This window comes from Zonotrichia albicollis, chromosome 10, assembly GCF_047830755.1.
Source record: "Zonotrichia albicollis isolate bZonAlb1 chromosome 10, bZonAlb1.hap1, whole genome shotgun sequence".
NCBI lineage: Eukaryota > Metazoa > Chordata > Aves > Passeriformes > Passerellidae > Zonotrichia > Zonotrichia albicollis.
Genome location: NC_133828.1, coordinates 39178300 through 39191227, shown reverse-complemented (window position 1 = coordinate 39191227; position 12928 = coordinate 39178300). Strand labels below are relative to the sequence as shown.

At 46.4% G+C, this 12928-nt stretch overlaps 1 protein-coding gene across 16 annotated transcripts in view; it reads right to left on the bottom strand.

Annotated features, from left to right (window-relative positions):
- Window positions 1-12928, bottom strand: part of AGAP1 (ArfGAP with GTPase domain, ankyrin repeat and PH domain 1) — a 332749-nt gene that overhangs the window by 34587 nt on the left and 285234 nt on the right. For all 16 annotated transcript variants that reach the window (XM_074548902.1, XM_074548903.1, XM_074548906.1 and 13 more), the window contains 2 exons: window positions 12066-12156; window positions 5337-5559 (listed from right to left, as the gene is read on the bottom strand). In XM_074548902.1, coding sequence (XP_074405003.1) covers window positions 5337-5559; window positions 12066-12156 — 314 coding nt within the window. The remainder of the gene's footprint in view (window positions 1-5336; window positions 5560-12065; window positions 12157-12928) is intronic.

Genomic DNA, 12928 nt, shown 5'->3' with positions numbered 1-12928 from the left:
ACAAGCCAGGCTTTGGTGCAGCACTGTAAAACTCAGCTCAGTGCAGTGCAGCTGCAGAATGCTGTCCCTGACACCGTTAAAGTGAGTTCATTATGAGCAAGGATCAAAGTGGATCTTCCCTGGGAAGGTGAGAGTCCATTCCCAGCACTGCCAGCTCCCAGCTCAGCCAGTGCTGGATTTTCCTGTAGCCCTTGGTACCCAGGATAAACAGAGAGTGCTGGGCAAACAGAGCTGAGCACAACTGCTGCTCCAAGCCCCACTTACAGAGCTTAAAACTGTGCCTGGACTTCTGCAACCCACTCACCCCTCAATTCAAAACCAGAGTTTTAATGGAGTTGGAAATTCCACCTGCTTGTGAATGCTCTCAAGGAGATGCTGGAATCATGGAGCCCTGTCTGTGTGCAGCCAGTGCAGACATTTGGCATTGTCTGAGCAGCAGAACAAGAAGTGTGGCTGGGATGGTGCCGGACATGAGCCTGCCTTCCCCCAGCTTGCCTGGCAGGTGGAGGTGGCACATCCATCCCAACACTCCCAGAGGGACAGAGATGGAGCTCAGGGAAGGAGGGTGAGGGAGCACATAAACAACCATCCCCTGCAGGGGCGGAGGGATGGGGGCAGCTTGTCTCCTCTGGAAAAGGCCAACACCACCTTGAGAAGTCGAATGAGTCTGCAAACCAGAAGCCACATGAGCACGAGGACAAAGCAAAACAAGTGAGGCATGTCCAGAAAAAGCCAAATATCTGGTAGGGGATGGACACCCCAGTGCAACAGGCAAAGAATTCCCAAGCTGGCTTCCCCACATCTCCAACATTCCTCCACAGAGCTGCTCAGCCCCACAGGGCTCCTCCAGCGCTGCAGCACTCCAAAGCAGCCCTGTGAGAGTGTGCTCAAACAGTATCAATAGCAATTAGAGGGAAAATCCTGATCCCATCCCCAGCCCCAGTTAATTGTTGCAACATTGATTTACTCTAATTTGACTTCTCACTCCAAATTAAAGCTGCATTACCCAAGGAGGGACTGCAGGCAGGCTCCCTCTGCTCACCCCCTCCCCTCAGAGACAATAAATTTCATATTGAATACACTTGCAAAAAAACCTGGCAGTTGTTGCAGGATCCATACCCAAAGATCTTTCTCCTTTTTTTTGCTCTTTCTCTTTTTTTTTCTTGCTGGGAGTAATTAAAAGATGCTTTTCTTGACTAATGATGCCCCTGTTTAGGAATGGGAAGTCGATACTCCTTCAGCAGCAGTCAGCTCCAATTTGTCACAGGCCTCCCCAAGTTGGAGCTGTGTTCTGGGGCTGCTGGTAATTGCTGGAACCAATTACTGACCTAATCAGGGACCCACAGACACCACAGCTCGGGCCAGCTGCTCCCTGCTCCCTCTCACACTCCAGTGTTTGGCCTTTCCACCATTTCCCCAACTTTCCGTGCTCAGTGGAGCTCGTGTTTGTTCCTCCTTCCTCCCAAAATCCCAGGAACGCCCTCAGCCCTGCCTCAGCCACTTCCTTGGGATCCCAGCACACCTGTGCCCCCAAAGCCTTCAGGTGAGTGCCAGAGGCCATCCTGGGTGCTGCTTTTCACTGACAGGGGCACTGAACAAGCTGGACATCTGCCTGGAGAATGCCAGGATGGTTTGGGTTGGAATGGGCCCTAAATCCCATCTCATCCCACCTCTGCCATGGGACACCTTCCCCTAGACCAGGCTGCTTGCCTCTCCAGCTGGATGTGAGCTGGAACATATCAATATCAGAGGATACAGCTGGGCAATACTCCTGATCAGCGCAGGAGGGATAATGCCTTTTGCTGCAGGCTTTGATTTTACACACCCTCCCATGTCAGAACCCTTCTGGCCTTCAAAGGAAGTGTCCAGGTTGATCTTTTCCCATGATTTGCTTGGATGAAGAATCTGAAGTGCATTTGAGAGGGCCAGAAAAGGACAGCAGCATTTCACATGGTTTAATCACAGAATCTCCTGAGCTGGAAGGGACCCACAGGGATCATGGATCCAACCCTGGCCCTGCACAGAATCCCAACAATCCCACCCTGGGCATCCCTGGGAGCATTGTCCAAACCCTCCTGGAGCTCTGGCATTCCCTGGGGAGCATTCCCTGGGGAGCCTGGCAGTGCCCAGCACCCTCTGGGAGAAGAATCTTTCTCTAAAACCCAACCTAAACATCCCCTGAGACAGCTCCTGCCATTCCCTGGGTGCTGTCCCTGTCACAGGGAGCAGAGATTGGAGCTGTCCCTCATGAGGGAGGTGCAGGCTATGATAACTCTTGAATTTGGTCTCTCATTTGTGAGTGTGCAAAATGACTGAAGGGAAGCTGTACTCACAGCTCTGCCTTCAGAAATACTGGTGACATTTTCCTGGGTAGGATTCCTTCATTATGCCATGACCTGGAGCAGCCACGTGGCAATTCCTCCTGTCAAAAACCATCTCCAGGAATCCCTCCATCCTTTCCTCCACTCCACAGAAACACACAGGATGCCACTGCCGGCATACAGTGATCAGTGCCAGTCTCTCCCAGGCTGAAGGGACTCCTTTGAAAGCCACATCAGGACTTCCAGATTCCTTTTAGTCCAGCCTGTGAACACTCCTTGAGCCTCCCAGCGGAAGAATTCAGTATTTGTGGAGCAGCTCACTACTTCTTTTTTATTTTGGTGTCCCTAGAAATCTGTGGGATTGCACTGATGGCTTTATACACAACATGAACAGGTGAATCCCACCTGATCCCCTCTAAAAGTGTCTGCTGAGGGCCCATCACAGAATCAGAATCCCAGAATGGTTTGGGCTGGACCCTTCAGGACCACCCAGTGCCACCCCTGCCATGGCAGGGACACCTTCCACTGTCCCAGGGTGCTCCAAACTGGTCTTGGGCACTGCCAGGGATCCAGGGGCTGCTCTGGGCACCCGTGCCAGGGCCTGCCCACCCTCACAGGAACAATTCCTAATTCTCAATATCCCATCCATGCCTGCCCTCTGGCAGTGGGAGCCATTCCCCCCGTCCTGTCCCTCCATGCCTTGTCCCCAGCCCCTTTCCAGCTCTCCTGGAGGTGCCTCTTCCCCCTTCAGTCCCTCCACAACAACAAAAGGAAGATTTATTTAACCCTCCTTTCAGGGCCATTTCACCTGCTTCCCATAGAATTCCTCATGCAAAACTCCAAGCAGCAGTGGGAACATGGGGAGCAGAGCCTCTACCTGAAGAACCTGAATTTATTTTCTCACCATAGCTTCTAGAGAAGGATTGTGATGCTGGCAGAGCCCAAAGGGAAGCACAAAAGCAGGCACACACTTGGAAAAAGCAGAACTCTCTTGTATTTATGTAAAAAATTGCATTTCAGTCCCTGCTGCAAAGAGCAGAGGAATGGGAGCAGCAAAGCAAGACTGCAATTGCTCTGTGGGAGAATTTCCACATCATCCTAATTCTGCTTTTTCTAGCACCTCTTCTATCACAGAAGCATGAACCTGGACACAGAGCTAGAAAATCCTATCTATAAAATGAATCTTTTTGTCCAAAAATGTTGCAGTGCGGGAGAGAAAGCGCAGTGATATCAGTGGCAATCAGAATCAGCTGAATATAACCATGAAGATGCACAAAGCAAAGTGGGAGAATTAAAATAAGCCCTGTGTATGAAATATTAAGAGAAAAATAGTTGATTTTCTAGAAGTAAAATTCAATCCTGAGTGAATTATTAATTGAAATGGATGGTGCTCTTTTCATCACAGTCACATGGATTTTGGATTTTTCCTGATGATTATTATATGACTACTGAAATAAAGTGATTTTTCTTTTTTTTTAATAGCATTCTAATTGAGTGCAAGCATTTTCCTTTCAGCTGTTTAGAACCACTCACTCAGCAGCAAGGAGCAACATATCTTTGTGAGGTGCAAGAATATAAAATCTCTGCACTGAAGTGGTAGCAACGACTGAAAGTTCATTTCAATCTACCTGATGAAATCATTGTGCCCAACAATACACAGGTACAGAGCAGCCACCCCATTTCTGCCTGAACAAAACCTCTCTTTGGGGCTCCCTGAGCACTTTTAGATGCACAGCCATGCATCTAAGCAGCCTGATTAATGCAGTGGCTTCATTCTCGAAGATGAACCAAAGGTGGCACCACAAATTCATTTTTCAGGGCTAACGAAATAATGCAAGAAGGAACAGTTGACTTTTCTACACTCAACAGCACAAACCCAGCCTTCTGCTGCAGGAGCTGGCCCAGGCACAGTGATCCTTCCACCTGGTCCAAAACTGGAATAAGTATTCTTAAAACATTTGTTTCTGATACTGATCAGATTAATTCAGCATAAAAACCCCCAGTTTTAGGTAGGACAGCACCTCACAGGAAGATTTTCACTGTGTGGGATATGAGAGACAGGTAAAGAGCTGTTCTCAAAGGAGACACCCCCCCAGCAGCTCATGGTTTCACATAAATCACACACAAAAAAAGTCAACAAGTCCATGGCTGTCACCGTCATATTTTCTGGAAAAATCCCTTCGCCAGGATTTCCCAGTCCTGGGAAGCTGAGAAGCCTCAGAGGAAAAGGAAAACAATAATTATCTCATTTGCTTCTCCTGTGTTTTGCTGCTTTGGAATGTGGTTGGAGATTGTTTATCCAACAGGTGAATTGTTTTAACTTAATGACCAATCACTGTCAGGCTGTGTCAGGACTCTGGAGAGTCACAGATTTTTCATTATCTTGTTAAGCCTTCTGTCTGTATCGTTTAGTATAGTTTAGTATAGTATTATTTAATACAATATAATATAATAAAATAATAAATCAGCCTTCTAAGAACATAGAATCAAATTCATCTTTCCTTCCTGCCATGGGAGACCCTGAAAACACCACACATGGCCAGCAGGACTTGGAACAGCCCTGAGCAGAAGCAAAGACCTGACAGCCAGGTACAAATCCCCTGACACTCTGAAGGAACATTGTTAATGACAAACTGACAGGCCAAAAGGCAGGAACTTGGTGGCCCACTGAGACAAAGGAGCCCATGACAGGACAATTTGGATGGAGGAAGAAGCAGGTGGGAGGTTCCCATCTCCCACTGAACACAAAACTGCAGAGCTGCCGAGCGAACTTTCACAAGAGCGAGAAAGCAACGAGGTCACTCAACTTTTGCCACCTCCCACTTTGACACACGTTCTTCCTGGGCACACAGGGAGGCTGTAAACAATGTGAGGTTATACACAATGCGAGGTTATAAACAAGGAGAGGTTACACACAATGTGAGGTTATAAACCATGACTTTCCCACAAGGGAGAACTCCGAAGCGGCGGCGGTGGCGTTGTGCGCCGGGCGAGGCGCGGCGAGCACGGACCCACCTGGTGGAGTCTGGGGAAGGCTTCACGTGGCCTTGGCTGTTCTCCTCCCACACGCTGTTGGCCAGCTCGTTGCCAATGGCTGACATGACCTTGATGAGCTCGATGGGCCAGTCGTCCAGGTCCAGGGAGCGCACGCGGGACAGGTGCGTGCCGAGGTTGCGGTGGATACCTGAGCATTCGATGCAGATGAGGGCTCCCAGGTTGAGGCTGGCCCAGTCGGGGTCTGCAGGGCAAGGACACAGCAGTTAGGACAAGGGAACATCCCACAGGACTTCCCAGCTGTGGTTGTGCATGAAGGTTTTGGTTCTGCAGGTGTTTTGTCCTAAAGAGCAGCTGGGAGGTCGTCCCGGGTCAGTGGGGATGCCAACGATTCAAGGGGTACAGAAAAATGAGATGTGGTGTCTCAAAGGATGCATCACTCCACCTCCAGCCAGAAAACCCCAATGAGTTACAGGGGAAAGCAGAAACAGAGGCAATATAACCATGGGGGTGGGTAAAGGATGATGGAGCAGTGAAAAAAGCCCCTCCCTGGGAACCCAGAGCTGCTCATAGTCAGCAGAAAGGGGAAAAAGAGAAAAAACCAGAGCCTAGAAACAATTATCTCCTGCTAACTCCATCAAGCTATGTGTGGCTCTGCCATCTGACTCTTCTTCCATCTCCAGCACCAGGGAGATAATAAACACCAAGGTGGAAATGTCCCACCTGGAATTGCCTGGTCCCAGGGCATGAGCCAGAAGGATTGCACCCACCCAAAACAACCCCACACAGGGTGGCACTGGGACAAACCTGGCACAGGATGGGAAATCCCATTTCCCAACATGGTTCAAAGCTCTTTTGCCACTGTCCTGTGTGATTCAAATCTAGATTTGTATGGATTGCCTCCTCTCCAACAAACATTCACCCTAACAAATGCAACTGAAGACTACTACATGAAAGGAATTCTGGTTGGTTTTTCCTAACCCCCTGCTGTCAGATCTTTTTTTCGTGCCTCACTCTGTGCATCCCAAAGAACTACCCCAAATGCCATGCAGGAAAATGGGGATTAATTAACAGGGCAGGCAATTCTTGTTCCTATCTAAGCAAAATTTGGACCTGACAGAAAATGAATTTCCAGTGTTCCCTTCTGCTGTGAAAAATTCATCCAATGACTTGTCTCCACTTTGTGCAACCCACAACTGAAAAGCTATTTCTGGCAGCCAAAATATGTGGAAACAAAACATTTTCTGGTTCTTTCCCATGTCATGTTTGGACAAAAAATAGGAAAGGAAAGCTCATAATTTTAATTGTGAAGTCCCACATTTCACTGAAGGCATTGACTGACATTTTTCAATGAGTCCATTGAAATCTAAAAATGCAACCAAGAAGAAAAATCCCTTATGTTATGCCACTTGAGCAGAAAAGCACATCTTTTGTTTCAAAGTTCCTGTCCATAGCAAGTCCTACATTATACATAATTTAATATCCACATTATAAATATACAACATTTCAGATCTCCAAAAAATCAGGTGAGACAAAACTCCTGCCATGCTTCCCAAGCTTTTGGTACAGCAACCACAACAAACTCTTTCAATTCCATAATTCTTCATATACCCCCACTGTTGTTTTGCCAGGGAGGGAACCAGTGGTGTACCAGAAACACACTAAAAACCCCTCAAAATCTCAATTTGTTGGTATAAATTTGAAGACAGCAAGTAAGAATTTGAAATTTGCAAACTGACCTGCAAAGGCCAGGGTTATCCTCACAAAAATCCAAAGTGCAATGAGCTCCAAGAGGCATGAACTCGGAATGAAGCAGGAGAATGGAATACCAACTCACATTATTCCAATTATTCTGACAGAACTGGAGTTAAGGACCTGACCTCCCTCCCAAACACCTCTCTACTTGATGCACGTGTAGAGCATCTCGTACTGAAAAAATTCTTTAAACACAGAATGGTTTGGGTTGGAAGAGCCTCTCAGTTGCCAGCACTGCTATGATTGAAGGAGTCCCCCAAAAAAACAACAAACAGCAGGTTCCATGAAATTCTAGCAAGATATTATTTTCAATTTCAACAATCTGACAACACAGAGCTGGGTGGGAAAGTGGCAAACGAGGCAAGGCAAGGGCTGAACTTGCTACAGAAATAAAAATTGTTATCACCAATGCACACCACAAGTTACAGCTTTCCACCTGTAACTATTCAAGGTTGTTTTTTTTTTTTTTTTTACTTTAAAGATGATACAAACCCAGCTCCCTTTTCCTGCTGGTGGTGAGAGTAACTCTGAATTGGAGGATGTTCACAAACATGGGGCAGGCGTGGCCATCAAGGTTTGACAGCAAAAGGAAGAAAAAGCCCACTCAGTGCAGCTAGAGGTGCTTTACTTAGAATTGGTCAAACAAATAATGAGCTTTTTAGCTCCACTGAATACATCCAGATTACAATTTTCAGCTGTTCATAGCCTCAAAAACGCTCACCTCAAAATTCTTCCCCACTCTGACTCTCACCTCAATCAGCTTCACCACTTGGAGGTGAACGTTCTCTCAGGGGAATAACCCCTCCCCACTGTCTCCTTCATCCCTTTGGATTCTGATGAAAAGCTGAACCTTCCTGAGGTCAGCAGCTGTGAGATATCCCTGGGCTGAGCAGCAGGAATTGCTGGAAGGAGGAGCAGAAGAGCCAGGGAAAGAAGAAGCAGGGGTGAAGGCATCTCCAGCTGCTGCAGAAGGGGGAGAAAAGTTTGCAACTCTCCTATTCTTTTTTTTAATCCTATTCTTTATGAAAAAATGAATTTTGTGATGGGTAGGACAAGATTGTCCAAATTATTATCTCAGTGTTTGGCTTTCAAATACAAAATACAGCAGAGTATGTGATCAGACTCCTGGAATGGAAAGCTCATGATGAGAATCCATGTTTTTAAACCCTCCCTGTTGTTTTCTACAACAGCAAAGACCTGATGTTCCATGTTCCCCAGGCATCTTGGAAGAGGTGACTGCTATTTATCCTCTGCTGAGCCCAAATCCAGAATTCAGCTGGGTTTGCCTGAACTACTGGATCACCCTGGGTGGCTTTTCCAGAGTCAGTACCGGGATTCTGCTGCTTTGGGAAAAGGCAGCACCAGCTTCTTTTTGAAACATTAAATCATTTCCTGGGCGCAAACTCCAGCTCCTAAAGAGTATTTTGCCTCTTTTGTTGCTCTGGGATGGGAATGTTGGCAGGAGAATACTGAATAACTTTAGCTGGAGGCTGCCAAAGGGCCGGTGGCACACAGCTGCTGGATCAACATCCAACAAGGCAAAATTCCCTGGTGAAACAAAGTGCTCAAAAGGCAAAGAGCTCCAGAAAAAAGGAGAATGAGACTTCTGAAGTGGAAGATTGATGGCTCCTGAATAGATCAGGGGGTGGCAACACCTCACACTCCTGTGCCCCCAAACATCTGGCTCTGTGGAGATGCAAACAACGTGGGGCTTCCACGGAGTGCTGGGGTTTGTCATGTTAAATGCTCTGGGATAAGGACCTGCCCAGGCCAGGCAGCAAGGGAGGCAAGGGAATAAAGCAAAGCCCTGCAGAAAAAGCAGCAGGCTGAGGTTCACTTCCTCTGTGTGTGTGTTTACACTTTAAGATCCACAGCTTTGGAAATATCTCACATTTTTCCAAAGGAACGACAGCGGCCTTAAAATCAGGAAGGTCAAACAGCAAGAGGAGTCAAAGAGGGTATAAATCACCAGTGAGAATACAAACAGGTCCAGCTGACATTCCAAAATCATCCCCCATAAAAGCCACATGACAGAGTGTTGCCAGAATGGGCTGTCCCACTCTGCCCTCTCCCAGCAATGAGCTCCTGGCACATCCCCGCTGCTGGCACCCGGCACCGGGGTCAGCTTGACCCATGAGCAAACTGGCTGAGAACCAGATTGGGTGGGGGAAAAAAAACCCAAAAAGGGTAAAAAAATATGCTGTTTTCTTGTGCAAGCATTTTCTTGATGAAGCATCCATCCTGTCTGCATAAATCCTGGGATATGCACATGGCTGGGGAGAGAAACACCAGCCCTGGGGACAGTCTGGGTACGGCTGAGGTGGATCAGAAGGGCTGTGGAGATTGTCTGCACTGAAGGGATTGCATCTTATGAGTATACAATATAACACCCATAAATATATATATATATAAATATAATTGTATATTTTACATATAAATATCTAGTTAGCAAGGCTAGGAGTGTGGAGTCTGGGTAGGGCTGAGGTGGATCAGAAGGATGTTGTGGAAATTGTCTGCACTGAAGGGATTGCATCTTATGGATATATAACATAACATCAAATAAATAAATAAATATGTTTGTATATTTTATAAATAAGTATCTAGTTAGCAAGGCTAGCAGTGTAGAGTCTGGGTAGAGCTGAGGTGGATCAGAAAGATGTTTTGGGTGTGGAAGTTGTCTGCACTGAAGAAATTGCACCTTATAGATATATAATATAACCTCCCATAAATACATATATAAAAATAGAATATAATTGCGCATTTTATATATAAATATCTAGTTAGCAAGGCTAGGAGTGTGGATTCTGGACAGGGCTGGGGTGGATCAAAAGGATGTTGTAGAAGTTGTCTGCACTGAAGGGATTGCATCTTACAGATACATAATATAGCCTCCCATAAATATATAAATATATATATATATATATATATATATATATATATATATATATATATATATATATAAAATATATTTGTATATTTTATATGTAAATATGCAGTTAGCAAGGCTAGGAGTGTGGAGTGTGGGTAGGGCTGAGGTGGATCAGAAGGATGTTGGGTGTGAAAGCTGTCTGCACTGAAGGGATTGCATCTTATGGATATATAACCTCCCATTAAAAAAAAAATATATATTTGTGTGTTTTATAAATAAATATCTAGTTATCAAGGCTAGGAAAATGCCACCCCCAGCGGAGCAGGACCCAGCACCACTCCACCCATGGGCTGCTCAGAGGCAGCAGTGAGTACTTCAAATGAGCTAAATATCCATGAATGAGCTAAATATCCATGCAGGTCACTCCCAGACCCCCTCCTCACCCACAGCACACACCCTTCCTGCCTTTTTCCTCCTCAGCTGCATCAAAGCTTTGGGGGAAATCTCAATGGCTGCCAGGTCACTACGGAAGCACACCAATAAATAAGACTTGCTTTGGGCTCCAGGTGCTAAAACACCACCCAAACCAAGCTTTTCCCTGGTTTAGCTCGTGCTGGATCACTTAGAGTGAAAGCAGGGACCAAATTATTGGTGCAAAAGCACTTGCACTTGTGTACAAATGTTCTTTTTACACTGGGGGGGTCAGAATGGCTGAGACCAGGAGTCAGAATCCCGAGCAGCCAATCTTTAAAAATAAAAATCACACCTGAAGAAAAGTAAGCGAATATTTTTCCATTTTAAGCATGTGTCAAAATCGCAAGGAAAGTTCTGACTTCCAAATATCAAAGAAATAAAAATGCACAAGTTCTCAGTCCTTTAGCTCCTACAACTAATTGCTTTAGAGCAGGAGAACTTCCTTTCTGTGGCTTTGTTGCAAACCCCTGGAACTAAAGAGCACCAGAATAATGGCCTCAGTCGGGGTTAGTGAGGTGAAGCACAGCTCAAAGTATTCCTGAGAACACTCTTCTGAACACTAAGCATATGTTTCAAAAAATAAAAAAAAAAGGGGGGGAAAGAAACACAAAGGGGAAGAAAAAAAAAATCCAAAATCAGTTAGTTTTCTAGTATCCAGATATAATGAGCAATGACTTTGGTTTCTTCTGACAAGCAAGCCTGAAAAACCAAACCAAAAAAGCAGCAATCAAGCTCTACCTCTTTGAAAATATTACCATGGCACGTGTGCTCTCACCACACAAAACAGGGGGGAAATGGAAGACAGCAAACTTTCTGCCTTTTCTTTGGAGGGAACTACAGAAATGCTGACATTCAACGTGAAACAACGAGGGGGAAAAATCAGGATGCACTTGATGTGGCAGATATTGAGCATAAATTAAGTTCAAACAAGTCTGGTTAAGCAAATCCTTCAGGAAGCAGAGAAGTGCAAACAAGGGAGGGGATGCCACAGCAGGGAGCTGTGGAAACCCAGGGCACTGGGAATATTTCTGTGTCTGCTCTGGGGTGCCCTGACCCCCAGGGGAGCACTGACTTTGACCCTCATTCATGGAGAAAGTTTCCTGAAGACACACTAGATAGACTATTATCCACAAAAATGTGAAGTAGATTGTAGAAAGCAGTGTAGGTGTATGACTTGGTGAGAAATTGAGGTTTTTGGGATTTTTAGTGTGTTGTGGATGGCAGCAAGATGGAGGGCACAGGGTGTCATCCTGGGTTTCTTCTTCCTCCTTCTCCATGGGTTTGGGTGGCATTTTGTAATTGGGTGGAAAAATCTGCATTGCACCTCTTTGGGATCAGTTATTGGGTTAAAAGGGAAAATCTAGGTGTAAATTCCTAATTGAATAGTTTAGCGTCAAAAGACCTTGTAACAGGAGATTGATGGCCATTTTGTGCCTTCTGATGAAAAGCTGCTGAACTCATGGTTGTGAGATTTTTACTGATAAGAGATAATTTACACTTGAGTCCGAACAGCAATTACTGTCTCGAGTGCCTTCAGTGCAGACGCAGAGAAGCAGAGAGCTGGTATCCCCCCAGGGAGGCAGGGCTGGGTGCTGCCAGGGCCTGCTGGCCACGGGGAAGGGGTCAGAGGTGCAGTCAGGGGCTGTACTCACTCTGTGCCTCGCAGTCCACGCAGTGGGAGTTGCCTCTGATGTTCCTGATGGACTGCAGGGCCATGGCCTCGTTCTGGCTGGTCAGGCGCGACTGCGGGGAGCCAGAGACACCAGTGAGCAGCAGGAACCCAAAATAACCCCAATGACACCACTGTCAGCTGAGCGAGCAGCCAACCCCACAGCTCACACCAAGGGCAAATTAATACAGTCAAGGAACCTCAAGTCTTGATTTGCCTCTCAAGGAACAGTGCTCCTGTGGCACCTCCCAGAATTTTGGGGTCCCCAGCTGGATTCTGACAGAGGGAAATGGAGCTTGGGAATGAACCCTGCTCTTCCCAAGAGCAGCAGCCACACTGTAGGCTTGCTTCTTGAGATAAATGAGACAAGAATATTATTTTACAAGATCAATTTCTTTCATTGATGTGTGTGCTCGTGCTAATGAAGACTAAGGGACGGTTTGCAGAAGAGGCTGGAACTTTTTATCATTCAAAGGTCAGATTTCAGCCAGTGGCTCCCCTTTAAATGCTCCCCACGATGACCTGCCCATGACCTCTGCTGGGGGAGACTCTCCTGATGTGCAGGCAGATTGGCTCTGGCCAACTGTCCTAGGCTGGAAATGCAAGATGTGCCTGGGGGTGTGAATTCTATTCTGTATCTGTTAGAGCTGGGGCAGTTATCTGCTCTTAATGGGGCAGTTTTCTTTATCTCTCCCACAAACCAGTTCTCCCTTGGGGAAATATCTTGTGTTCGTGGGCCATTGAGTGTCCCTGCATGATTGATAGAATTCCATCATCCCATTGGGAGAAGCTGCGCCCACAGGGAGGAGCCAAGCATTCCTTCCTGGATATAATCTGACAGTTGGA